Here is a 27269-nt window from a genome sequence, read left to right as displayed (position 1 = left end):
ATCCTGGGCTGGCGTGGTTACACGTGGTCTGAGGTTGTGAGGCCAGTTGGAGGCACTGCCAAATTTTCTAAAATAAGTTGGAGGCGGCTTATGGTAGAGAAATGAACATTCAATTCTCTGGCAACAGCTTTGGTGGACATGCCCGCAGTCAGCATGCCAATTGCACACTCCATCAAAACTTGAGACATCTGTGGTATTGTGTTGTGCACATTTTAGATTGGCTTTTTATTATCCCCAGCACAAGGTGCACCTGTTTAATGATCATGCTGTTTAATTTAGCTTCTTGATATGCCACACCTGTCAGGTGGATGGATTATCTTGGCAAAGGAGAAATGCTCAGTAACAAATTTGTGCAGAAAATTTGAGAGAAATATACTTTTTGTGCATAGAAACGTTTTCTGGGATCTTATATTTCAGCTCATGAAACATGGGACCAACACTTTACATGTTGTGTTTATATTTTTGTTCAGTATATTTTGAAAACGGTCAGTGACAGTGTTGTGTTTATGAGAAGTTCCCTCATGCGCGTGTTGTTGCACGTGCAGTAAGCCACTGTGGGCTGCTGTTTCCTGCTTGCTTGGCTGAGACCTCAGAAAAGGTCCAATTGTGAACCCGTGAACACAAAGTTCTATCTAGCGCTCAGTGAGGGGCGCATAACCTTGTGACGCAGCGCTCGCTTTAGCTCTGCCTTGCTCTCCCTGAGTGAGAGAGGGGCACACTTTGACAGGCAGTCCCACTCTAAGCCGGAGAGCTTTAGGCACCGTTGTAAGCCATTTTTTAGACTCATTTTCATTTGAAATTAATGGGAGTGCCCTTGCATCAGGTTTCTGACAGTGTGTCAAGTCAATCTGTACGGGCAAGTGGCTTAGCTGGCCATTCAAGTGACAGGCGTTACCAGAGAGAGGGAAGGATATGTATTACATCTGACTTCATCTTCCCAACTGTTTGGAAAATGGTCTCAATCTCACAGAGACACTTAAAATGAACCCACTGAAAATAGTTCCCTCAGTTGTTGATAGGCTACGTATCGATTACAAAAACAGCTTTAGTACAGAATTGCTGCACTGAAGCTTTGAATTCAGCTGCTACAAAACAAATATATAAGAAGGACTGATATTAGCATTAAGTTGATGATGTACATACAGACATACTCACAGCAGAGTTCATTTTGGCAGCTATTTTTTAGATTTTTTGTCACATTAGAGTTATTTCATCCATTGTTAGTTTCAGTTGACTAAAACTATTTTAGTCTAGTTGTAGTCACAGCCATTTTAGTCACATAATAGTCGGTGCATTTTTTTTCTTCTATTAAATAATGAATATTTTGGCTACCTCCAACGTCCATCATGTGCACATTCAGATAGCCGTGTCCAACTACACTTACTATCTCCTCATATAACTTAGCTGGCAACATTGATATTGTGGCAGAGTGTAACCAAAAGCAGCCATAATTAATCATACAGTGCATTCGGAAAGTATTCAGACCCCTTGACTCCCCTCCCCCCCATTTTGTTACGTTACAGCCTTATGCTAACATGGATAAAATACAAAAGACATCCCCAATCTACACATAATAAAACAGCTTTTTAGAATTTTTCCAAATGTATAATAAATCAAAAAACAGAAATACCTTATTTACATAAGTATTCAGAGCCTTTGCTATGAGACTCGAAATTGAGGTCAGGTGCATCCTGTTTCCGACTTGATTGGAGTCGACCTGTGGTAAATTCAATTGCTTGGACGTGGTTTGGAAAGGCACACACCTGTCTATATAAGGTCCCAAAGTTGACAGTGCATGTCAGAGCAGAAACCAAGCCATGAGGTTGAAGGAATTGTGTCGAGGAACAGATGTGGGGAAGGGTACCAAAACATTCCTGCAGCATTAAAGGTCCCCAAGAATACAGTGGCCTCCATCATTCTTAAATTGAACAAGTTTGGAACCACCAGGACTCTTCCTAGAGCTGGATGCCTGCCAAACTGAGCAATCAGGGGAGAAGAGCCTTGGTCAGGGAAGTAACCAAGAACCCAATGGTCACTCTGACAGAGCTCCGGAGTTCCTCTGTGGAGATGGATGTCCTTCTGGAAGGTTCTTCCATCTCTGCAGCACTCCACCAATCAGGCCTTTATGGTAGAGTGGCCAGGCAAAAGCCACTCCTCAGTAAAAGGCACATGACAGGCCGCTTGGAGTTTGCCAAAAGGCAACTAAAGGACTCAGACCATGAGAAACAAGATTCTCTGGTCTGATGAAACCAAGATTGAACTCCTTGGCCTGAATGCAAAGCGTCACGTCTGGAGGAAACCTGGCACCATCCCCATGGTGAAGCGTGGTGGTTGCAGCATCATGCTGTGGGGATGTTTTTCAGCGGCAGGGACTGGGAGACTAGTCAGAATCGAGAGAAAGATGAACGGAGCAAAGTACAGAGAGATCCTTGATGAAAACCTGCTCCAGAGCGCTCAGGACCTCAGACTGGGGCGAAGGTTCCCCTTCCAACAGGCCAATGACCCTAAGCACACAGGCAAGGCAGCGCAGGAGTGGCTTCATCACAAGTCTCTGAATATCCTTGAGTGCCCCAGCCAGAGCCCGGACTTGAACCCGATCAAACATCCCTGGAGAGACCTGAAAAATGCTGTGCAGTGACGCCCCCCATCCAACCTGACAGAGCTTGAGAGAATCTGCAGAGAAGAATGGGAAAAATTCCACAAATACAGGTGTGCCAAGCTTGTAGTATCATATCCAAGAAGACTTGAAGCTGTAATCGCTGACGAAGGTGCTTCAACAAAGGGTTGAGTAAAGGGTCTGAATACTTATGTAAATTTGCAAACATTTCTAAAAACGCTTTGTCATTATGGGGTATTGTATGTAGATTGATGAGGGGAAAAAAAACATTTAATACGTTTTCTGTAACGTAACAAAATGTTGAAAAAGTCGAGGGTTCTGAATAATTCCCTTGGCCACAGGTTCAAAAATTTACAGCTCAGATTTTTCAAGGTTTTCCTTGAAAATGGGAGAATTTGAGCTTTACAAAAATGCTAGAAGTATTACTGCACTCCTAATATTCAACAGCATTCATTTTTCACTATAGGAAAAAAGCTAATTCAAATAGCATTAGTTTTTCTCTATAGGAAAAAAGCTAATTCAAATAGCATTAGTTTTTCACTATAGGAAAAAAGCTAATTCAAATAGCATTAGTTTTTCTCTATAGGAAAAAAGCTAATTCAAATAGCATTAGTTTTTCACTATAGGAAAAAAGCAAACTCAAATAGCATTTGCGGACCAATGTGTAAGAGCGGCAACACAGATTAGAGAAAAACAGAGCACATGGGAAAATAGAGCTTCTGATGCAATCAAGGCAAAAATAGCCTACATTAAAGTAAGAGAGAGAGTAAACATTGTTTCTAGTTGAGGTTAGTTACAAGTCAAGTGTGCTGGCTTCACATCAGTTCAAAAGTGTGACTGAAGTGACCGCTTGGGAGCTGTGTGGGAGAGCGGGGCAGATCAGTTCAATCAGACCGCACAACTGAAAGATGTTTTGCAGAGTCATTTTCATCATAGTTATTGTTGATGAAATTAGCACTGACTCGCAGATCATATTACAGTAAGAGTCAGCCATTCTGATTAATGGCCAAGTATTATCTTGTATGCACACTGTGGTGTAGACTTGATTCTGGCAGCTTCATAAAATCCTATTTCACGTACACAAGTATGACATATAAAAAAATACTGACTAACAACAGTTCATGCACACAGAAATCTCTGATTTCACTACATCAAGACTTGAACAAGCTATCCACTGTACTTGTTGATTTCCACAAGCTCCTGCAGATGCATTAACAGACTTTTATTGTGTGGACGTACGCATGGCTGAACTGAGGTCATATCATAGTTGTGTGAAGGATAGAGAAGAGGTCATGGGGTTAGGTCAGCCGATGCACTAGGACAGACCGAAGAACCACCAGACAGAACACAACAGTCACTCGGTGAACCCATCTTCACAATGGTCAGAGAGACTCTTTTTAAAATTGGGATTCAACAAAAAGCACAACTGTTTTAGCTCGCTTGCATACACATGACCCATACATAAGGGTGATAATGATGAACTACTGGAGAATATATCAATGGCTTCATCCGATACAGCCAGTGAGTGAGTTATCAGTCAACATTTACATTTGAAGTTTCATTCATTCAGTAGCTCCATCTCACCTGTATAAGCTTTTTGGCACACTCCTGATGGTTGTTTTTGGCAGCGAGGTGTAAAGCACTAAAACCTGAAGGGGAAAAAAATACATCCAGGTGAGATATCTTACGTTGCAGCTTCAGTTTAATTCAACTCCCTGCTGGTCTCAAGTCTATATCTGTAACCACTAGCAGTAGAATCATACTTGAGAAAGGTTTCTGGGCAGATTAGGTCTACAGGTGAATGTTCACCTACACTATGTTCAGGAGATATTCACATGTTATGTAAGTAGCTCTGCCTCAAATTATTAATCTGGATCTTTGGGCAGGCACAGTACAAGGTATGTCAGGGGTCCCAATTCAGCCATATGTGTGGGGTGGGGTGGGTGGGGGTGGCAAAACATAGTTATAAATCATTTGTAGACTACAAATTGAGCGCAAAAATCCCAAACAGATATAGTATTTGAGAAAAACTGAATTATTTCAAACCTTGATTTATACCTCTATTTATGCATGGAAAAACTTGGGAACATATTTTAAATCACGTTAAAATGATTTCCTGGTGATTTGACAGTCTTTAAATGTCCAACAACAGAAATAAATTACCAAAAAATTGCTCCGAAAACTCAAGGCGCCAAATAAAAATCACCTATTGGGGAACCCTGAGGAATGCAGTCCACTAACCTGAGGTGTCTATGATTGATGTGTCCACTCCATGGGCCAGGATGACTGCCAGACAATCAGTTTGACCACGGGTGGCAGCCACATGGAGACTGTACGAGGAGAGACAGCATATCGAGATGATCAGTCTAACACAGTGGAATGGTACAGTGGAGATTAAACATGTCATTGGAGGAATAAACAGAAAATACAGCAATCAATTGTGAAGAAAGAAAATACTTCAATTCCCTACACAAAAAGCAAACAAAGTGTCAACAACACTACAATTCAATCTTCACCAATGTGATCTGTCAATATGATTATCACTGGCCATCAAGAGAAGGTTAAGTGGGGAGGTGACTTTTGAATTCGGTGCTACGGAATGTGGTGTTAGAACAGGGGGAGTGCATTGCTGTGGATCAATGAGCTCTGCTCCAGGCCATCAAGCAGACTCAGAGCTAATACACAAACACACACATACACACACACACACACACACACGCGCACACGCACGGCCTCTAGCACCGTTCAACTCAAGAACACGACAACAGAGCAATTACCACCGCAATAGAGGATGTCTTCCTCAAAACTATGATTTTTTTTTTTTGAAAAAGGAAACCGCATAGCAGGTTCCAGATTCCAAGCATTCTGGTGCACTTCTTCCAAATGACTTTGACTGATCTAAGGACGTGTGAGGGAAATATTGAAGTAGTCAGACTGAGTAATCATCCAAGTGTGTTTGCACCTGTTAATAATTCCGTTCTGCTGTGAAAAGTTGTGATTTTAATTGGAAGAGATAACGAGACCATTTCTTTCACATACTTGTTTTTGGAAGAACACAGATTTTTTTTTGTAATGAACATGGATGATCTAATATTGGAACATTTAGATAAGCAAGTGTTTAGATAAGTTAAGTGTCTAGACTATTTAATTGAGCTTACACAGTGTATCTGCTGAAATGAATTACCCTCAGAATGGAAAGGCATTAATCAAACACACTTGCCTGACTAACATGTTTGATATGCCTGGCACAGCCAGAATAGTCCGTTTCATTTTTAATGAATGTTTAATTAAGCATTCTTCAACAGCTTCCACGGTGAGCCCCATTTCAACACCAATTACACTTCCTCGGGACATCAATTGCTAGGTCAATAAATTATTATTCATTTATGATAACAAGCACAAGTGGAAGGGCACAATTTAACTCCTAGAAAACGATATTATCAATATTAATTTAAGACAATGACTTGCAGTTACACGTCATGTAATGAACTGAATGAGTTACATTTTCCTAATAAATCAGGCTACAGAGGACACACACACACAAACGGAGTTATCACGTGATTATCTGTCTGTGTGTGTTTTGCAATAATAATAATAATAATAATAATGAGAGATGTCGTGCTTTCAGACACCAGCACCAACACCACCACCCATTCCAGTCATTATGTACAAATTAGAAGTCTCCAGTATCTCCATGGTGACACTGACTGTTTGGGAATGCCATGCCAGTCAGTGTGTGTCCTTCTGGGAAACATGGGAAGGTCAGATATGTAAACAATGGTGTCTTTATATAAGTGACATTAAAAACACCTACGTAGCCTGATAGTTACATATTGCAATATTATTTTTTGGACGATATTATATAGACATATATATATATATATATATATATATATATATATATATAACAAATCGATACTTGGAGTCAAATGTCTATATAATATGGTCCAAAAATAATATTGCAATATGTAACTATCAGGCTACGTAGGTGTTTTTTAATGTCAAATAGTTTCTGTATTCAGCTGTACCTGTGCCAAAACTCTGGTAGTTTTCATCCCATAGCTTGTTCTCCATCTTCTTTTTAAATAGTGAGCCAACATGTTTTCAGCCCTTTCATTCCCCGGACTGATCAAAACTCATTCTCATTCTTTCTCTTGTCTCTCTGCAGCAGATATATAGTGAGCAATATTTTTGGGACATCAAATCGCAATAAAATCACAGTTTACGATTCATAACACATAGAATCGCGAGAATCGCAATACATATCGTATCGGCAACTAAGTATCGTGATAATATCGTATCGTGAGGTCCCTGGCAATTCCCAGCCCTAATTGTGTGGCTGGCTGGTGTGTGCATATCTCCCTCAAAGTAAATGACTAAATATATTTAGGTCAGTGGTGTCATCTTTCACTGGTCTCTGGTGGTGGTGCTCTGTCTACAACTGTCAGAAAGAGGTCAAACATTAACACGGTCCCTCTGCATTATCTGGTCCAGCTAGGAAGTGGGAGCATGGCTGTCAAGTCCATTCAGAGCCTATAGAAATCAGGACAATATCAGGACACAATCACGCTTTGTGGTATTTGGGAGATTGTTAAACACAAAGGAGACCATGCCCTACTCTATACAATTGGAATTATATCATGTTCAATAGGCGATCACAGGTTTGTACACATGAAAAGAGAGAAGGGCACAGGAATGGCTTTGCCAAAACAGTGCGTGGGGTGCATTTTATGAATCATTAGCTCACCAATTTAATCATTTCCCCCATCATGAGTAACAAAAGATGCCATTTAGACGTTAGCACATATTCATTATGGAATAGGAGGAAGGGCAAAGCTAAACAGATAGACAAAAGGAGGAAGAAAGGAGATATACGATGACAGCGATGCTCGTACAGATACAATTACATCTCTATGGTGCTATACTTAGCAACTCATTGTCAGGTTGCAGTTAATTCAGAACCAGTGATTTGCATGACTTTCTTTAACTTTCTCTAACCATGATAATACCTAAACCTTCTCTGGCTCCAGATGACTTATTCCCTCATTCAACGGGGTATCTAGGGCAGTTCAGTTCAATAGCATCTCCACTGGTGACAGGGGCTATGGCTTATTGAGTCAAACAGTTGCCCGGGGCCAATTCCATTATTATCAACTATTGTAGGATGTGTCATCATAGAACTATGGGGGAATATCCACATACTGCAACTTCTATTCTGCACTGAAACAGTTTCAGTGTTGGAGTTGTAGATGGTCTGGGGAAGATGAGCAAATATGTAATTGATTTAAACAACAAACATGACTATACTCATATTTCAAATGGTCCTTAAATTCAGTTTGCAAAACCCACCTCCTAAATATCCAAGCTGTCCCAATTCCCTGTTTCTTATCTGTGTGTGGCTCAACACCATCCCTCAACCCTCGATACTCACGCTGACTTTCCCTCATTGTCCAGTTTGACCGCGCTGGCTCCTTTCTTGGTGAGGAGAGAGGCCACCTTCTCCACCTCCCCATGTTCCACAGCTGCCAGGAGGCGCTCGTCGTTTTTGCTCCATTCATGGGCCTGAGGAGGGAGAGAAGGAAACAATATCAGAGGTTAATGCTTCTCATTCACAGAGTTTAATGTACCTACCACCCTCCCACTACTGTTCAAATCCTGTGTGGCAAAAACCACAGTTCCTTACCCATTGTAGACAATTAGCATAAAAGATAAGAGACGTCATAGCTTTTGGTTGGTTTTACTCCACAGTGAACCTAGCTAACACAATTCAGCATGTGAACGCGGCCAGCCGTGTCTCTCTGGTGACCTCTAGTCTAGGTGATAATCCCATTTAGACTTAATCCTTAAGTAGGGAACTCCCCATTACATAACTTGATGAACACAGTTCCATTATAGCTTAAAGGCATTAGGGTAGTTTAAAGGCATTAGACAAGCTGCACCAGGAGGTTGTTTCAAAGCCATTAAGAGAAGATTGTTTCACTTTTAACACATTTTTGGCCACCGTGGCCTGATGACCGTGGCTATACTGCATGACACTCATTCAGTTCGAAACCTTAGGCTTATCCCATGTTTTCTTGCCTGAGTCCACTGGATCATATTACTGTGAAAACACAATGCCTCGGGGAGCCAGCTTCCCTCTGCTCCTACATCATGAAATCAATTGCTCAAATAAATGCTTGTCTGCAGAGATTTACAAGGGCATTCATTTTACCAGAGCCCAGGGGCCTCATTTATCAACCGTGCACACATTTCTAACACAATTCTGGCGTACATGGAGATTCTAGATTTGCGTGCGCAACAAATAATTGAGATTTACCAAAGTGTCGCTTTCAACATATACGCATGTTTTCATTGATAAATCAGAGCCATATTATATTTCTGCGCTCGCGTTACAACCCCGCCTGGAAAACGCCCTCCATTAGCGTTTTATGGTAACATAAATCCCCTCATTGGCTGTATGATTTGAAGATGTTGGAACTGGGTCATGACAGTTTCTAAAGCGCTTTGTCAAATGTGATCTTTTTTCGAGAAATTAGCGAGTGACATTGTTTAGCAGCGACTGCCAAACACTGGCCGTGAATTTTGCAGAATGAACTGTCTATTGAACACTTTAAAAGTAAATGCTACAGTGCAGACGTTATGCAAAATACGAATTGTTGTTCAATACTTTTGTGTATCTAAATGTACTAAATAAAAAATGTACTAAATAAAAAGCCCCCCTAACAAAAATTATTCATCAATAAATGATTGTGTTTCTATGTCCTGCCTTGGTATAGGTTTTGAGATTAAACAGGATATTTATTATGTTGCGCAGACTCGAGCTCCTATATCGCACAGCAATACTGTACCCTACCCATACTGTCAGAGGCCAACGGCCTTTACTTTCGAGCATGGTTGACTATTGAATGAGCGATTGATAAATGGTAACCTACTAATTGTTGTGTATAAACCAGTCATGTGAGAAAAGGATACATGCCCAGCAATATGATTATGATTTAGGCCTATATAATAAAAGTACAATAAATATCCTATATTATGCGACATTGCTATGCGACCTTCTTACCAATAGAAAATGCACCACTACTCTGTTTTATTAGCTTACCATTATTACAATTGATAAACCACTAGGAGTCGTGCGTAAGCATGGTTTAAGAAGTGCGTGGAAATACGCAAACTTTCCCTTCAAGTTCAGCATTGATAAATACGAACCTTTGCGGGAAAACCAGCGCACGAAAGGTTTAGGGTATTTTTGTGCGCATGCACCATTGATAAATGAGGCCACGGGAATGGTTGAAATGTCCCGAAAATGACTAATGTCCCAAAACAGGGAGGATTGTTTTTCTAACTCTGCCACAGTCCATTTTAACAACGAATTGCCCTCATCTGTAATCCTGACTGACTGTCAAGACGTACAGGGCTCCAGTCTGACCTCATAATGGGAGGTCACTGGCTGGCCAGGCCACACTGACTCTGCCCTAACCTGCCTGGCATGCTCAATGATAGCAGCCATCCACCCACTCACGTCCATCTTTTTGGAGGGTTAAGGCACTGGCTTAACTGTTAGGATGATGGGAGGCTCCGTCTGGAACGAGAGAGTTATGAAGGGAGAACGTGTATCCATTCTCTCAGCACTTGTGTGCACGTACACGCAGAGAGAGAGAGAGAGAGAGAGAGGTGACTGAGTAGAGTGGGAACTCTGAAAGTTGACTCTTCAAGCAAGAGGAGGACTATCCATCAGTCTGACAGTCCGCCTCTGTAACAGGGAGGAAAATAACACTGAGAACTCTCCCCCAGTCAAGAGGCTTTAGCACTCCCTCCCACACTAAAAACAAACCGGACCAATGCTTTGTGACTGACTCATGTACTCAGTTTCCTTCAGAGCAGCACGTAAAGCTGTCTGGCCTGGTAGGTAGTATTAATTCTGTTTTATTTGAGGGCCATCCTACAATAGAAGTGTCATCAAAAGTCAAGATGTCTATCAGACATCAGTATGTGGACGGTAGGAGATGGTGCTTATTCCATGGTGTCCTTTCCAAAGCTATTTCAAAGCCAGGTTTACGTTGAAGCTATGTTATTAGTTCTTATGGGTTCTACCTGACACTGACACGTGAGCAGAGGAAGGGGACCTGTTGAAGAGACCTGCGACCTCAGGTATGCATAGATGAGCTGCAGAAAGAGCAGAGGGGTCAGACACTCCTCTACTCTATCACTATTTTGGGAATGTTGTAACAGAAACCAGCTCAAAGACAGTCCGGGAATACCAAACCTTACCCTACCCAACACCGGCAAGATGCACTGTTCTGATCTGGTACACACAGCAGGGTATGACACATTCATCATCTATAAACTCAGCTCACACATAACTTTCCACATAAAAAAAATACTATATATATTTTTTTAAATAAATACTGTAGTGTTTTTGCGGACTTTACTGTAGTATTCACTGTAATCTCTTTTTGCAGAATCTAAAGTCTACACTTAATTATTGTCTAAAATTGGTAAAAGAAAACTGTAGTATATGCTATAGTAATTAATGTAGTGCTTTTGTGGACTGTTGTATACATTACTGTACTATTTACTACAGTGATTTTTTTTGCGGATAATACTCTAGTATTTACTATAGTATTCTACAACATTCTATAGTAAGTACTACACATGATCGAGGGATACTGCAGTGTGTAGTATAGTATTCTATAGTCTACTACAGTTTAGTATAGAATTATGTAGTAAGTACTGTAGTATTTGTTTCACGTGGGTAAGTGGACAAATAGGTAAAACAAATCTGTGATTGGTTTCCAACTTTCCATACATGGTAATAGAGGGCATTTGGATTCAGCCAACTGGTTTTCTTTGAGCAAATCAAACTGAAAGCATATCTTACAGTATTAGATAACACAAGCCTAGTGGTAGCAATTAGTGAACACATGTTTCTTCCCTGTAGAACTCTAGCTCCTAAATAGTGAAGGGGTTATACTGTCAGGATGATCTGACGTTGGTGTTGTATGGTAGATTATTCCTCTTATTAATATCAAGCTCAGGTACTGTGCAGGCAGACTATAGTCATCTCATCTGAAGGCTGTTGCTGTGATCTATAGATAATGAACTGAAACGTGACATACTGTATACACTCAGTGGCCAGTTTGTTAGGTACACCCATCTACGGTAGTACCAGGCCGGACCCCCTTTTCTTCCATAACAGCCAGAATTTTTTGGGCCATGGAAACGTTGCTCAATTGGTATCAAGGGACCTAATGTGTGCCAGGAAAACATTCTCCACACTATTAGACCACAGCCACCAGCCTGTACAGGTGACACCAGGCAGGATGGGTCCATGGACTTATCTTGCTTACACCAAATCCTGATTCTGCCATCAGCATGACGCAACAGGAACTGAGATTCGTCGAACCAGGCAATGATTTTCCAATCCTCAATTGTCCATTGTTGGTGATCGTGTGGCCACTGGAGCCGCTTCTTCTTGTTTTTAGCTGATAGGAGTGGAACCCGGTGTGGTCGTCTACTGCAATAGCCCATTCGTGACAAGGACCGCTGAGTTGTGCGTTCCAAGACCGTTCTGCACACTACTGTTGTACTGTGCCGTTATTTGGCCCGCCTGTTCGCTTGCACGATTCTTGCCATTCTCCTTCGGCCTCTCTCCTCAACGAGCTGTTTTCGTCCACAGGACTGCCGCTGTCTGGATGTTTTGTGTTTGTCGCATCATTCTCGGGGAAACCCTAGACTATGATGTGTGTGAAAAGCCCAGGAGGCCAGTCGTTTGAGGTACTGGAACAGGCGCACCTGGCACAGAAGATAATACCACACTCAAAGTCGCTTAGGTCACTCGTTTTGTCCATTCGAACATTCAATTGAACAGGAACTGAAAACCTTGCTGCCCGTCTGCCTGCTTTATAAAACAAGCCAGGTGACTCGGTGTATAACGTCTGGGAAACAATACCCTTTGAAGGCTCCTACAGATGTCAAATATTACATATACTGCATACACTGTAGGAACAGAAAAAAGGTACATTGTCAAAACAAAATTTCTAGTATTATGTACTCATGAAAATGACTATATACTGCATGAATTTGTCCATGGGATGTGATTGAACAGTGGTGCATACTGCTTACAGTGGTTTGTTTATAAATTGATTCATCCCTTTCTGTTGTAGCGCTAACTGAGCCGTGCTCGTGGAGGACTTGGTGACCTGCAGTTTCTACACAGCAGGGGCCAGGGGAAAGTAGAGCAGCGAAGTCAGCCCTGATATATACTGTAGAGGGCCCGGTGTGGCTGCTGGCTGCTAAAGTCTCTGTCACTATTTTTGGTATGCAGCGTAATGAGACACGGCTCTGCAAGAGATTTGGGAATAGCCAGTGTTATTCCAGTCGGCTAGGCTATCTCTACATGCAGCTAGCTGAGGATAAGGAAAAAGTCCAGCTGCAAAATGCAGCAGCTCATCACATGCAATCTCCTGGTCATTGAATCTCTGATACAGTCAGGGGTGAAAGTAAGGCGGTACAGTCCAGTACAATAAATAGTGGGGGTACGCCGTACTGGTAAAACCTGGGCCAATCACAATAACTAAAACAAAATGTCAAGAAAACTGTAGGCTGTTACACAACTTTTTATCATAACCGCATGTCAGAAAAATGTGCGAATGGATTCGAAAATGGGCAGTGGTGGGAAAAGTACTCAATTGTCATACTTGAATAAAAGTATAGATACCTTAATAGAAAGTTACTCAAGTAAAAGTGAAAGTCACCCAGTAAAATAGTACTTGAGTAAAAGTCTAAAAGTATTTGGTTTTAAATACAAAAGTAAAAGTATGAATCATTTGAAATTCCTTATATTAAGCAAAGCGGACAGCACCATGTTCTTTTTTTATTGATTTATTATGTACAGATAGCCAGGGGCCAGGGGCCAGGGGCCAGGGGCACACTCCAACAATCAGATATTATTTACAACATATGAATTTCTGTTTACTGAGTCTGCCAGAACATAGGCAGTAGGGATGACCATGTGTTCACTTGATAAGAGCGTGTTCGGCTAAGCATTCAAAATGTAAGGAGTACTTTGTGGGTTGTCAGGGAAAATGTATGGAGTAAAAAGTACAATATTTTCTTTAGGGATGTAGTGAAGTAAAAGTAAGATTTGTCAAAAATATAAATAGTAAAGTAAAGTACAGACACCCCAAAAAAACGACTTAAGTAAAAATACTTTAAAGTACTACTTTACTTAAGTACTTGACACCACTGAAAATGAGTGGTACAGCCTACGCTCTAAAATGTGATGTGGTTCCACGAGAACACTGACATTTTGCCACGGCAGGGATGAGTGGCCGACACTGAGCCGTGTACAGACAACATTGGACGCATTAATTCTGGCCTAATGACAATCGGCAAATGTCATGACACTTTTTGGTGTTTTGTGTAACGGTTGTGTTCATGAGACAATAAAAAGTAATACATTTTAAAGTTAAAATTATAAATCTTTACGACTAGGCCCACAGAGATCCTCGTGAATTAATAGGGATTCTATATGTAATTCTATAATTAGGCTTATAAAAAAAAGTTGGTGCAAGCATTGCACACCTGTATTTGGGGAGTTTCTCCCATTCGTCTCTGCAGATCCTCTCAATCTCTGTCAGGTTGGATTGGGAGCGTTGCTGCACATCTATTTTCAGGTCTCTCCAGAGATGTTTGATCGGGTTCATGTCCGGGCTCTGGCCGGGTCTCTCAAGGACATTCAGAGACTTGTCCCGAAGTCACTTCTGCGTTGTATTTCGCTGTGTGCTAAAGGTCGTTGTCCTGTTGGAAGGTGAACCTTCGCCCCAGTCTGAAGTCCTGAGCGCTCTGGAGCAGGTTTTCATCAAGGATCTCTCTGTACTTTGCTCCATTCATCTTTGCCTCTATCCTGACCAGCCCCTGCCGCTGAAAAACATGTCCACAGCATGATGCTCCCACCACCATGCTTCACCGTAGGGATGGTGCCAGGTTTCCTCCAGACGTGAAGCTTGATTGCTCAGTTTGGCTGGGCGGCCAGCTCTAGGAAGAGTCTTGGTGGTTCCAAACTTCTTCCATTTAAGAATAATGGAGGCCACTTTGTTCTTGGGGAGCTTTAAAGCTCCAGACATGTTTTTGGTACCCTTCCCCAGACCTGTGCCTCAACACAATCCCGTCTCGGAGCTCTACGGACAATTCATTTGACCTCATGGCTTGGTTTATGCTCTGGCATGCACTGTCAATTCTGGGACATTATATAGACAGGTGTGTGCCTTTCCAAATCATGTCCAATCAATTGAATTTACCACAGGTAGACTCCAATCAAGTTGTAGAAACATCTCAAGGATGGTCAGTGGAAACAGGATACACCTGAGCTCAATTCCAAGTCTCATAGCAAAGGGTCTGAATACTTGTGTAAATAAGGTATCTGTTTTTAATTTTTAATACATTTGCAAAAAAAAAGAAAAAAAATACCTGGTTTAGCTTTGTCATTGTGGAGTATTGTGTGTAGATTGCTGAGGATCTTTTTTAAAAATCCATTTTAGAATAAGGCTGTAACGTAACAAAATGTGGAAAAAGTCAAGGGGTCTGAATACTTTCCCATGGCAATGTATGCGTTTTATTTTTCATCCATTTTTTTTTTCTTAAGTTAGAATTTTCTTCCACTAGAATATTTTGTGTAGATCTTTTTTTTTAAAGATACAATTAAATAAATTTGAATCCCACTTTGTAACAACAAAATGTGGAAAAGGTCATGGGGTGTGAATACTATCTTAATTTGAAATTAATTTCTAAACATTTCAAAAAACATAATTCCACCTTGACATTATGGGGTATTGTATGTAGGCCAGTGACATAACATCTCAATTTAATATATTTTAAATTCAGGCTGTAACACAACAAAATGTGGAAAAAGTCAAGTGGTGTGAATACTTTCTGAAGGCACGGTAAATATATATTCCGGACTCTGGCATTGCTCGTTCTGATATTTCTTAGTTTTCATTTTTTGGATTTGTGTATTGTTTTGTATTGTCAGGTATTACTGCACTGTTGGAGCAAGAAATATAAGCATTTCGCTGCACCTGCGATAACATCTGCGAAATATGTGTACGCAACCAAAAACATGTGATTTGAAGTTACAGACAGTCAGTGACAGACTCCTTGGTAGTGCAGTAAGGAAGTGAGCCAGACAAAGATAGTCAGTAACAGTCAGTCAGTGTATAGTACAGTAAGGGAGTGAGCCAGCCAGCCAGATAGAGAGACCATAGCGGCTACTGTCAGAATGTGCAGGAGGGTAAACAGGGATTACAGACTAATACAGAGACACAGTGCAGCTACTTTAAAACGGTGGCAGTCCTGCTCTGGTCTGCTCTTTTCTCCAGCACCATTAAAAACCACTCACTCTGCACTTCTGACAGACTGAGGTCAAAGTCCACATTGCCTTCCTGCCCATTAGACCTACACTCCAGCTGGATTTCACATGTCGACTAGCCTTATTCACATTTAGTAAATAATCTATAATAAAGTTGTTGATTGGAGCCTGCAAAAACATTTTTCAAAGAGAAGTTTCTCTGCATTTCCAAACCACATCCACAGTTCCCAGTTCTCTTTCATTTGAACCCAGAGGATGTCTGTGGAACTGTGGTTGCACCAGCATTACTTCAACTGCAGTAGAACGGAGAAGATAACAAAACATGAAAATACTGCCGTGCTCTAGAAGAACTAACCAAACAGAACACTGAACAATATCGCGTGACTGTACGGTGTAGTGCGATAGATGAAGCGGACACACAGGAGGCGGGATATTGCTGCAGTGGACTGTGAATGCCTTACCGTTGCATTTGACAGATCTACAGTAGTGGACTAAGTGGAGCGGAATGCAATGCTCAAATTTCAAAAGGAGTGACATTCCATGGAATGGATCAAATTCAAAACCACTGTAATATGGGCGTGGCTGGATGCTGTGCCTCTGATAATACTGCCATAAAACACACAACGGTAACCCCCCTCCCTCCCCCTCCCTACTATTATCTTGCAAATGCTAGATAATAGTAATACACACTTAGTTATATAGTACACTCACTCACCACACTAAAATGTGTATGTATCAGCCCTTGCACATAAGTCATGCGAGGCACGAGACTCCTCACTGCTGCAGATGTTCACTCAAAACAAAATCTAGAGCAATAGCTAACTCGGTATACTGTATCCGGGCTGAGTCAGCCCCCTCCCAAAGCATGGAAACACTAGCTACAAATTAGGCTACTGTCCATCAGTAGAAGTACATGGATCACATTAGTGAAGACATGGATCAGCTTGGGCTGGAATATACTCTTTTGTCAAACATGGAGACAGATGATCAGTTTGAGTGAGGGGTTGGAGGAAGTTGCGATGTACTCAAACTAATGCAAAAGTTAAAGAGTAAACAATTTAACAGATTTTCACTTGGATTTGGACGCGTATAAAACTAAACCATGACTAGCGACATCCCTTCATAAACCCAGAGCTGAAAGAAATATTGTGTAAAATGGCCCAGTGGCTACCGGCTGGTCTGGGGTCTCTCTTGAGTCAGGGCCAAGCCCTGTAAAAACAGGAAACACTTAACATTATCTGGAGGGGCTTGTGTGGCTAAATTACCATCAGGGTAAAGAAAGACATGGGACAAACATAACCACCCTCTTCCAAGAGTAAACATTCAGACCTTATCTCTAACAGGTCTTCCTCGGAGAACGAGAGGGGAGGGAACAGTTGTCCTCTGAGTAGTGTTCCCGAAAATCTGAGTAACGTTCCAAAATCAACTAATGAAACCTTTTCACAAAACTGTATCAATATTGTTCAATTTGATCTAATGCAGGATAGGTGGGCCTCTTTTGGTAGTTTGTACTGTATCAAGCTACACACCTGCAATACTTCAAAATTGGGATTTTCAACCAATTGGATTGTTTCATCTGCCTATGAAACTAGCACCATGATAGTCTCCCAACCTAAACCCCAGGGTACAGACAGTATGATGTCAGCAGCATTTTTCTAACCAGCATGGAGAATTCAAAGAAAATAGACATGAATTAGGTGAAAATAAATGTTCACATCAAATGTTATTCCAAAATCTGTTCTAGACTCAAGTCCACTTCCTGTTCTCTCCAATAGAAAAAAACAAACCCAGACTGCAAAGTTGTAATTCCTTCAGCTACTCTCAATGTATTTGTTTAGTTTGAGACACTTTATATTAGGAAGAAGGAAATCAGAAGACTGCCCCCTAAAACAGTGAACTGAGTATCCGACTAAAACAAACTGTTGATCCTCTCACCAATGTTGCCATAATAACAATAACGCTTAAAGCTGAATTTGCTAATTCATTCCAAAAGATTGAGTGATGCCTGTCAACAAAATATGTAGAGCAGAACTTATTTAGCCACAGGTCATGCAAGCACCTGGGTCTCCTAGCTGTACCAAGTATGTAATGATCCTAACTGTGCCACTCCCATTACAGTACAGCAGGCAACTGGGCCAACATCATAAACACACAGTAAATGAAGCTCACTGGGTCACACCAGGTTAGCAGCACAGCGGTCCCTGGTGATAGCAGGGCTCTTTACTGGATAGCAGAGATAAATCATGTATAGGAGGACTTACTGCAGAACAGAAACAAACTACATAAGACCTACTGAGAATTGCAGAAGCAGCATTTCTGGAAACTGCTTGAGTGTCCCACTCAACAAAGAGGAGGCCATCTTGCAAAGCTCTATCCCGGATGCAATTTCCTGAGGGCAAAAGTACACTTAGACCATAATCTGCAGCCCAAATCGTATAAATAGATTTGACATGGGGGGGGGGGGGGGGGGGGGGGGGTTATGGAGATTGGAAGAGGGAAAATCTAGGTAAAAGACACCAAGACCCTAGTAAACATTTGATTATGTGTATGTTAAGCTCAACATGAAAGCAGTCCATGGAAAGTGTGTTCCCTCAACTGTAAATACTGTGAAACAAGGCATGTACTTTCTACACAATAGTCAAGTATATGGGGTGTTCTGTTCTGGATTGCCATCCGAATACACTTTTCCATATGTAGACTTGTTCTCATTCCAATGCTCACAGTTGTGTCACTCAGCCAGCTTCTGGTATTCTCTCTATACTGTTACCGTGCCAACTATTCAAGGATTACTTCTCCACACAACAAGAGCAATGTACTGTATAAGTATACCTGATGCCTCTGGTATTCTCACTATCGTGCACTGTACTACCATACCGGGTCTGGTCTGAAGGACTTCCACTACGGCCTGCTGGTGAAATCATCAGCCTAGATTTACACAGAGACCACTTAGTGCAGACAGACAGCAACTGTAAAAGTCACTCTCTCTTTCTCTTCTCTGGACCCCCAAGGACAAGCAAAACCCAAGAGCCATGATTTTAATGTTTGGTTTATGGAGAAAGTTTTACACCGGAGCGCAAACTTGCTACAGGCAATACGGTTTGTTTCTCAGGCTCAGCAAAGACAACTGCACAAAACAAATGATCTGAGGAACAGCCGATGACCCGAGGTCTGACACCACTTCAAGTGCGTCCCTATGGGTATTGCCTGTCTGCCACCACACAGATGCATGTCTGTGTAGAATGGGTGGCAAGTATCTACAGCATTACGATAAACAATGGAAATGTTCACTTCAAGCACTTCCTAACACAAAGCACATGCACAATGTCCCCAAAACAAGGCATCCTTTCTACTAAATAACAGCTGAAATTGCTTAAGCAATCTCAAATAGGCTCGAGCAGTATACATGACTTTGAAACTCCAAACAGAATAAGGGATTGGAGACCACAGACAAATCAGAGTTAAACAAAGAACATATGGTAGGTTTCAGACAGACTTCCACTCTCAGACATAGCAGTAGTCTCATATTTTTTTCATACAAAATAGTACATTTTCACATGTACATTATTACCTCACGGTATTAAACCTCTAAACGTGTGTTGAATGCACACCCCCACATTTAGTCAAATTAACTTTATGGCCTATTTAGACTAGCAATTGTAGCTAGGAACCCATTGTGTAGACATCATGCAAAAAATACTCGACTGTATATTGCCATGGCATCAATTACTGCTATATAAACAGAGGGAAGAAATTATAATTTCCACATTTCCTTTTGCGTCAAGTCTCTCAGTCCATCCTCTGGCTTCCCCATCGCCGCAGTGCAGACTGAGCTTGGCCAAATTAACTTCACCGTTTTTCATCTTGTAAAGGTGATGAGTAGCCAAGGCAGGGGTACAGTCAAGGGACTGTTGTTGGAAAGCATATGTATGCGTTTGAGAGTAAGAACATCATGTTTTCCCTCACATGTGATCTTGGCGAAGATGCTGGTTTTCTGAACCATTTTTTAAATTATTGTGCAGGAGAAGCACAAGGTTTATTATTGTGCAGGAGAAGGACAAGGTTTATTATTGTGCAGGAGAAGCACAATGTTTATTATTGTGCAGGAGAAGGACAAGGTTTATTATTGTGCAGGAGAAGCACAAGGTTTATTATTGTGCAGGAGAAGCACAAGGTTTATTATTGTGCAGGAGAAGCACAAGGTTTATTATTGTGCAGGAGAAGCACAAGGTTTATTATTGTGCAGGAGAAGCACAAGGTTTATTATTGTGCAGGAGAAGGACAAGGTTTATTATTGTGCAGGAGAAGCACAAGGTTTATTATTGTGCAGGAGAAGGACAAGGTTTATTATTGTGCAGGAGAAGGACAAGGTTTATTATTGTGCAGGAGAAGGACAAGGTTTATTATTGTGCAGGAGAAGGACAAGGTTTATTATTGTGCAGGAGAAGGACAAGGTTTATTATTGTGCAGGAGAAGCACAAGGTTTATTATTGTGCAGGAGAAGGACAAGGTTTATTATTGTGCAGGAGAAGGACAAGGTTTATTATTGTGCAGGAGAAGGACAAGGTTTATTATTGTGCAGGAGAAGCACAAGGTTTATTATTGTGCAGGAGAAGGACAAGGTTTATTATTGTGCAGGAGAAGGACAAGGTTTATTATTGTGCAGGAGAAGGACAAGGTTTATTATTGTGCAGGAGAAGCACAAGGTTTATTATTGTGCAGGAGAAGGACAAGGTTTATTATTGTGCAGGAGAAGCACAAGGTTTATTATTGTGCAGGAGAAGGACAAGGTTTATTATTGTGCAGGAGTTTCCTTTCAGTTACGTCCCCAAGCCGAGGCCTAAATGTCGCTTTTGATGCATACAATAAAAATAAGCCCAGTACTAACACAAATAGCCTTTCCTGTTCAATAAGTAATCCCAGTACTAACACAAATAGCCTTTCCTGTTCAATAAATAAGCCCAGTACTAACACAAATAGCCTTTCCTGTTCAACAAGTAATCCCAGTACTAACACAAATAGCCTTTCCTGTTCAATAAATAAGCAACATTCGACTTAGAAAGCTCCCCATTTCCAGAAACACTGAATGTCTGTTGAGAAATTGTGGGAAAAACAGCTCTCCCTCACAGAAACACATTCATTACTTAGTTTCCTCTTCTCACTCTATGCATTATGGAGGCGCAACTAACAAAATACCAGCTGAATCAGATGGACCAGAGGAGGGATGTTCTGCGAACAAATTGACACAAGGTTGCCAAATTGTGACAAATAGCAGTATGACCTTGTCAGTGATCTCACTTACAAGGTTTTCACCTGGACTCCTTCAGGTCACATGTCATGCCTACCGTAATGCAAGACGTCCTAAATCCAATAACTCCGTGTGTTAACTTTAAAGGGAGGCCTTCCTTTACATCTCTACTTAAGTTTCTCTCTTTCCCACTACTCTAGTGGCATTCCCTTCATCAGTGATCAGTGGACTGTATCATTACCTCATTCCTGGCGATAATGTAACCGACGCCACAGCCCGAGCCCAGGAACATTTGATTTATTACCACATTCTTTTTTTTTTCATTGTGGCGTTCAAACACAGACAGAATTAGCACCGCGCTCTAAACATCCACAGAGCCATCCTATACCATGCTCCGGGTCAGCGTCAGCTCAACCTAGAATTACTGGGAGTCAAGCCTTCTGTTATTGACCAAGTTCCACTACTTTGTCTCTGCTTCTGTAAACAACTGATAAAGAATCCACGTGGTGCTAGTTTTAATAAACTCCACGTCAGTGTTTAGGCTGTCTCTGAGACCCCCCTCAGACAAGCCTCCGGGATCTATCCCCCCCCCCCCCCCCCACACACCCCACCAGGCAGCCCAGATTAAAGCCCTCCTACACCGGTTTACTGTCACTGTCCCCCCATTAAGAGGCCTTTCAGTAAGACGACAGAGATAAGAGACAGTGTGCGTGTAGCCTGCTCTGTGCTGAGATCATTCAGAGAGCCGTGTTTGGTGAGTCGAGGATACATAATCCAGCACACGCATGAATTAGACACAGTCTGGAGGCTAGAGGGGATTGGAGGGGGTGGTATGTTGAGACAAGCCTTTGTTAATCCCTCTGGGCAGCCAGGGCAGGGTAATACATCAACTCCAGTGCAGAAGTATGGTAGTAGGCTAGAGAGTCTGTCTGGGAGGGAGAAGGGTAATGCAGGGACACGGTAGTATGTTGACATGACAACAAGATGAGCATGGTCACGCATGGTTGTAATAGCTTCCAGTGTATTTTCAATAGATATACCACAATAATGACTGGAACAACCTCGAGTACACATGCCAATATCTATATTTCTCCAATACTTCAAATGAGGAATATTGTAAAATGTGTAGGTGTGTGTGTACAAAACTGTTCATGGTAACTCGGCCAGACCAGAAGGTAGCTACTGTAAACCACAGACCTTGGGAATAGGGATCTACAAAGACTCTTAATAGCATAGTACTTCAGAGGCTTGAACTCCTCCCTGTCCCGCTGCGCCCAGCCAGTCTCATTCCCCTATGCTGCGCCGCTGCCAGATTCTATGATTGGTCACCTGCAGTTTGGCCAGGTCTCATTGGTCTCACTCTGATTGGATCTGTGGTCTAGATACTGCAGCTGTGGATTTCTGATTGGTGACTGGGAGGGAGCAGACTGGATATAACCTGGTTTCTGGGAATGTGCTTGGCCATTAGCCACAGAGACTTACTGAGACAGAAAAAAAACAAGGCTCTCACTTTTGTTGCTATCGCCAAATGGGCTTAGACTAAAATGCTAACAATATTCACAGACACATACAAAAAAAAAACACAAAAAAAACATTAATCAGCTCTTCTCCTTTACCACGACCTTATAGCTAGACACTGTAAGACACCTGCTGCTGATAGTTTACAATGGCTGCTTTTTTTTTTAACCAGTGGAACTTGTTTTCTTACATGGCTCACTTGATATAACATTTTCCTTCATGCAACGTTAAATCTGTTTAATACCAAGCTGGGAAAGCACATTTACACCACCTGGCCCTGTCAATACAGGCCTGCTAGATGATCCAGTTCCAATTTGGGTTGTGAAGGCGCTTGCGTTCCGTAAAACAGCATCAGGTCAACGGAACTGTGTCCAACCTGTATGAGCCAATTGCAACACAGTCTTGCCTAACCAGTAAGACACAGTTGCAGCAACAGAGGCTCATCTGTAACAGAGAGTTGCATACATACTAGATAACTAGACTCAATGAAGGTGTCAGGTAAGGACAGGTCTACAGGGGATTACTGGCTAGTCTGAAAAATATGCACATGGGCTAGAAGAAACAGGGGGTAGGGGAGGAGGTGCAGAGGGAAGGATAGCTGAGACTAGGATGTATGAACTATAATGACATAGCTGGAAGTGCTGGGCAAGACTTTTCACTAATAATCACTGTAGACACAACTCCACTCCATTCCTGAACATTCTCAGCTGATTTCCCTGTTGTAAGAGTGATTGACTTGAATGCCTATTGCAAATAGATCATTGTAGATTAAGAAAATCCCGAGAGACACATTTAGCATTGATTTGACAGTTAACATTATCGTAGTTCTTGGATAAAATAGCCATTACATTAAAATGACTTTTTGGCAAATGGCTGACTACATAAAACGATTTATATACATACTGGCATTCCAGGTCTCCTTGTTTTGTAAAAGAATGAATGTCTGGCTCTGGAATGAATTCCACCACAATCTCAGGCTACCACACAGCCCTAAAATAGAATCAGGAGGATATTTTCTTTCTATTGCCCTTGATTAGCTTGGTATGGCTGAGGGAAGAATGAATGTGGTCTGTGGAGCTAGCTGATCCACAGTAATCCCACTACTCTGACATATGAGGAGGGTTTTCTCAGATTGTATGAGAGGAAAAGTCAAGCCTCATAATGGCACATGGTTCTGGTATTGACTTAGGCTGTCCATCTAAACGCCACATGGAATATGTACAGGCCGATAGCTCAACTTGAGAACCTCTCATGAGCCTCTTCTTAAAACTAGTAGTAGCATGTTAAATTCATAAGATGGGATCAATTGTATACTAAACCAGAATTCAACAAAAATATAATATATCCATTAATAAAGAAGGCAAGTCTACGGCTGGTTCGGATGTTTTTTTCTTCCCTGAGTGCGTAGTTTTGAACGTTTGTTTTGAATGTATTCAGTCCAAGACTCTACCATGACCACCAGTGAACGATGTGTTTCTTGTGAGGATGAGAGTAGAGAACCGGGTCACAGTTTAGGTCATTTTCGATCCACTAGGCAACCAGTGGAAAGAGTGAACTGTAGCCAATCTTGAGGACAGAAGAGGAATTTTTAATAGCAAAAAAAGTGTGAGAAGTGATTAAGTGGGTGTGAAGTAGATGGTCACAGAGATACAGACCGACTGTTCCTAAGCAACCTAATGTGAAAAACACCCACGGGTTGCAACTCCCACTGTTAAACTACATTCATCAGCAATAAGCCATGGTTATGTTTCACCACAAAAGCATCAGATCCACGACTCCATTATCTGTGGCATTAATATTTGCATTTAGCCTCATACTTTTATAATTACAAGCTAATAGAGGTATCTAGGGAAATAATTTCCCATCAGATTTGCATAATGCAAGAAAATATACCCTCCATGATTTAAGACGCAAGTCAAGTGCTAAACACAAAGTACTTTTCCCACAGATAATCCACACCTGAAACAGTTTTTGGGCCTCTTGGCAACTCTTAGTATTCCAGTGACACAGGAGGACTCATCAACTCTTACATATTTCAGTGAAGGTATTCTGCATTTAAATTATCTGCCTGTCAATAACATAGGAACGGTTCTGAAATGTAAATTGATTTATGAAAACCCAAACTTGAGTGTCCTACTCCCTGACTTTTGGACTTCTCCCCAGCTTCCTGATTAGGTACGTACTCCTCCGAGATGACGGAGGTAGCCAGTGTAAAGTGTCTAAAATCGCCCCCCCTTCATGGCCACACTCTGGCACTAATGCTGTCTGATACAGGTCACCGTGACGACCAATGAGTCATACTCAGTGGAAGCTGCTCACTTCCTGTAGGATCTTTAGAATACTCCCTGCCTGGAAAAGTCACACCCAAATGATTCAGTCACAACTATGGAGAAACGACCTATGGAGGCTGTTATTGAAATAGCTTTACGGCTGAGGGCTTCATTGCTATGACAGTCACAGAGCCATACGGATGAATGGATGAATGAATGAAAACATTCTGTCAGGCAATGACATACCACCACCACCCAACCCCACTGATAAGTGATGCATGTTCTTACGTCGCTCTTCCTAAACTTTGCTTTAAGGCTCTTCATGTTAAACCTGGTCCATACAGTTTCCCCCCACTTGTCCAGGAGAGGCTCTGAAACCAAAAAAAAAAAATGCATAGTTACACATCTTACACTTTTAATAAGCCTAACTGCTGAAAAAGCTAACTCTAAATAGTATTTAAAGTGCAACAGGGCGAGGCATTAACAAAATATGAAAATGTAACACTTTGTCTAATTACATGTTAACTTATTTGAGAGTTAGCCCTTATTAGCATTAATATGATGTAACTGTGTAATATTAACAATTTGCAATAGAAACGTGTCTTGCCCTCTGCTCATTATTCTAAAGGCGCCATGGCCTATCCAGCACTAATGAATGAAAACAAACTCATGGGACTGAAGTTTTTGGCTGCTACAAAGTATCAAGCGAGCGCTCAAGTCCCATGTCACGTTGGACGTGATTTTGAGGTGTCTACAGTAGCCTGTAGCAATAGATTACTGAATATAATGGCTACATTAGTGCACAATGTTCAACGGCATTGTTTTTGATTATTTTTTATCCGATACATTTGTTTCATTCAACCAAACTTGCTCGTTAGCGAAAGATACGAACAGCTAGCGAGCTAACAGTTAATTCAGTCTAGCATCAACTTTGTAAATATGAACACTGGACACTTACCCTATAAAAGTTGGACTCACAGAGGAATAGCCTGCTCTTGATAGACTACAAAACCTGTTCAATGCAGAGTTGACTAAATTGTCAGTCGGTAGGAATCTATTCAAATAGCATCGACACATAGAAAAGGAGTGGCTAATATGAACAAATAAGACCACCAAGATAGGCTATGCTGGCTAGGTTCAGGCAGAATACATTAAAAGTTGGGCTATTCAAGTCCCTGTCGCTTGACCGGGAGCTCTCTGATTGTTCAACGGGTTGAAAGGGTGACGTCATTCTTCCCTCGTGACCAAACTCTTCTGCATATTCCCATTCATGAATAAACATTTTGTACAATACCTGTGCAATTCAATTATAGTCTTGCTTTTATTGCAATTACAAGAGTAAAAACTGTTTACAACACCGACATCGGGGCGATCACACATCTCTACCACTGTAGACAAGAAAAGCGTCTACACAAAATCACACTACATTTCTGCAGATTAGTGATGGGCATTCCGGCTCTTCTCAGTGAGCCGGCTCGTTCGGCTCAGCTCACCACAAAGAGCCGGTTCTTTTGGATCCCAAACGGCTCTTTAAAAAAATATGTTTTGTATTTTTTCAAGTCAAACAGTTTGCGATAGTTTGACTATGATTGGTGTTAAAACAATTCTAATTAAAGTATTACATGAAATCATACTCTACCTTAACCAAAACGTATTTAAAAATGCATTGGTTTGTTATGAAAAAAGAATGCTATTAAACATTTGCATTTTAAAGTATAACTTTTTAATTAATATAAACAAAGTGCATACAAATCTAACCACTCAAAACGAATACAATCTGAACAGCATAATATAATATTGCACCATATCAAAGAAAAATAAATAACAATTTGCAAAACTGCAGCATCCCACAAAGTGAAATAAATGTAAAAAAGAAGGATGCTATTACACATGTGCAATTAAAATATAACTTTCTAATGTATATAAACAAAGTGCATATAAATGTAGCTATTCAAAACGAATACAATCTGAACAACATAAAAATATAATATTGCACCATATCAAAGAAAATTAAATAACAATGTGCAAAACTGCAGCATCCCACTTAAAATATTAAACTGGTCCCTCTTTTCTCTCTCTTCTTTATTGCCATGTTATAACCAGCAGCACAGAGCAATGCTGACCATATTTTGCTTTTATAAGAGATTTGCATTCAGAAATGCAAGCCGCCTCACTTTCGAGGGGCTGATACGGTTTCTACTCTCAGTAATTATTTGTCCCGGTTTTGAGAAGACCCTCTCAGAGGGAACG

General features: G+C 41.2%; 1 protein-coding gene across 2 annotated transcripts in view; it reads right to left on the bottom strand.

Annotated features, from left to right (window-relative positions):
• Window positions 1-26428, bottom strand: part of LOC139408802 (retinoic acid induced 14) — a 42515-nt gene extending 16087 nt beyond the window's left edge. The window contains exons 1-5 of one of the 2 annotated variants that reach the window (XM_071153142.1): window positions 25978-26428; window positions 25308-25390; window positions 8049-8179; window positions 4859-4947; window positions 4202-4266 (exon numbers count right to left, since the gene is read on the bottom strand). In XM_071153142.1, the coding sequence (XP_071009243.1) occupies window positions 4202-4266; window positions 4859-4947; window positions 8049-8179; window positions 25308-25343 (321 nt within the window). In that variant the 5' untranslated portion in view covers window positions 25344-25390; window positions 25978-26428. The remainder of the gene's footprint in view (window positions 1-4201; window positions 4267-4858; window positions 4948-8048; window positions 8180-25307; window positions 25391-25977) is intronic. The other variant, XM_071153143.1, reaches the window with a different exon arrangement.
• Window positions 26429-27269: the final 841 nt, after the last annotated feature.

The sequence above is a fragment of the Oncorhynchus clarkii genome, chromosome 5 (genome assembly GCF_045791955.1).
Source record: "Oncorhynchus clarkii lewisi isolate Uvic-CL-2024 chromosome 5, UVic_Ocla_1.0, whole genome shotgun sequence".
Lineage (NCBI taxonomy): Eukaryota > Metazoa > Chordata > Actinopteri > Salmoniformes > Salmonidae > Oncorhynchus > Oncorhynchus clarkii.
This window is presented reverse-complemented; position numbering and strand designations above follow the sequence as displayed.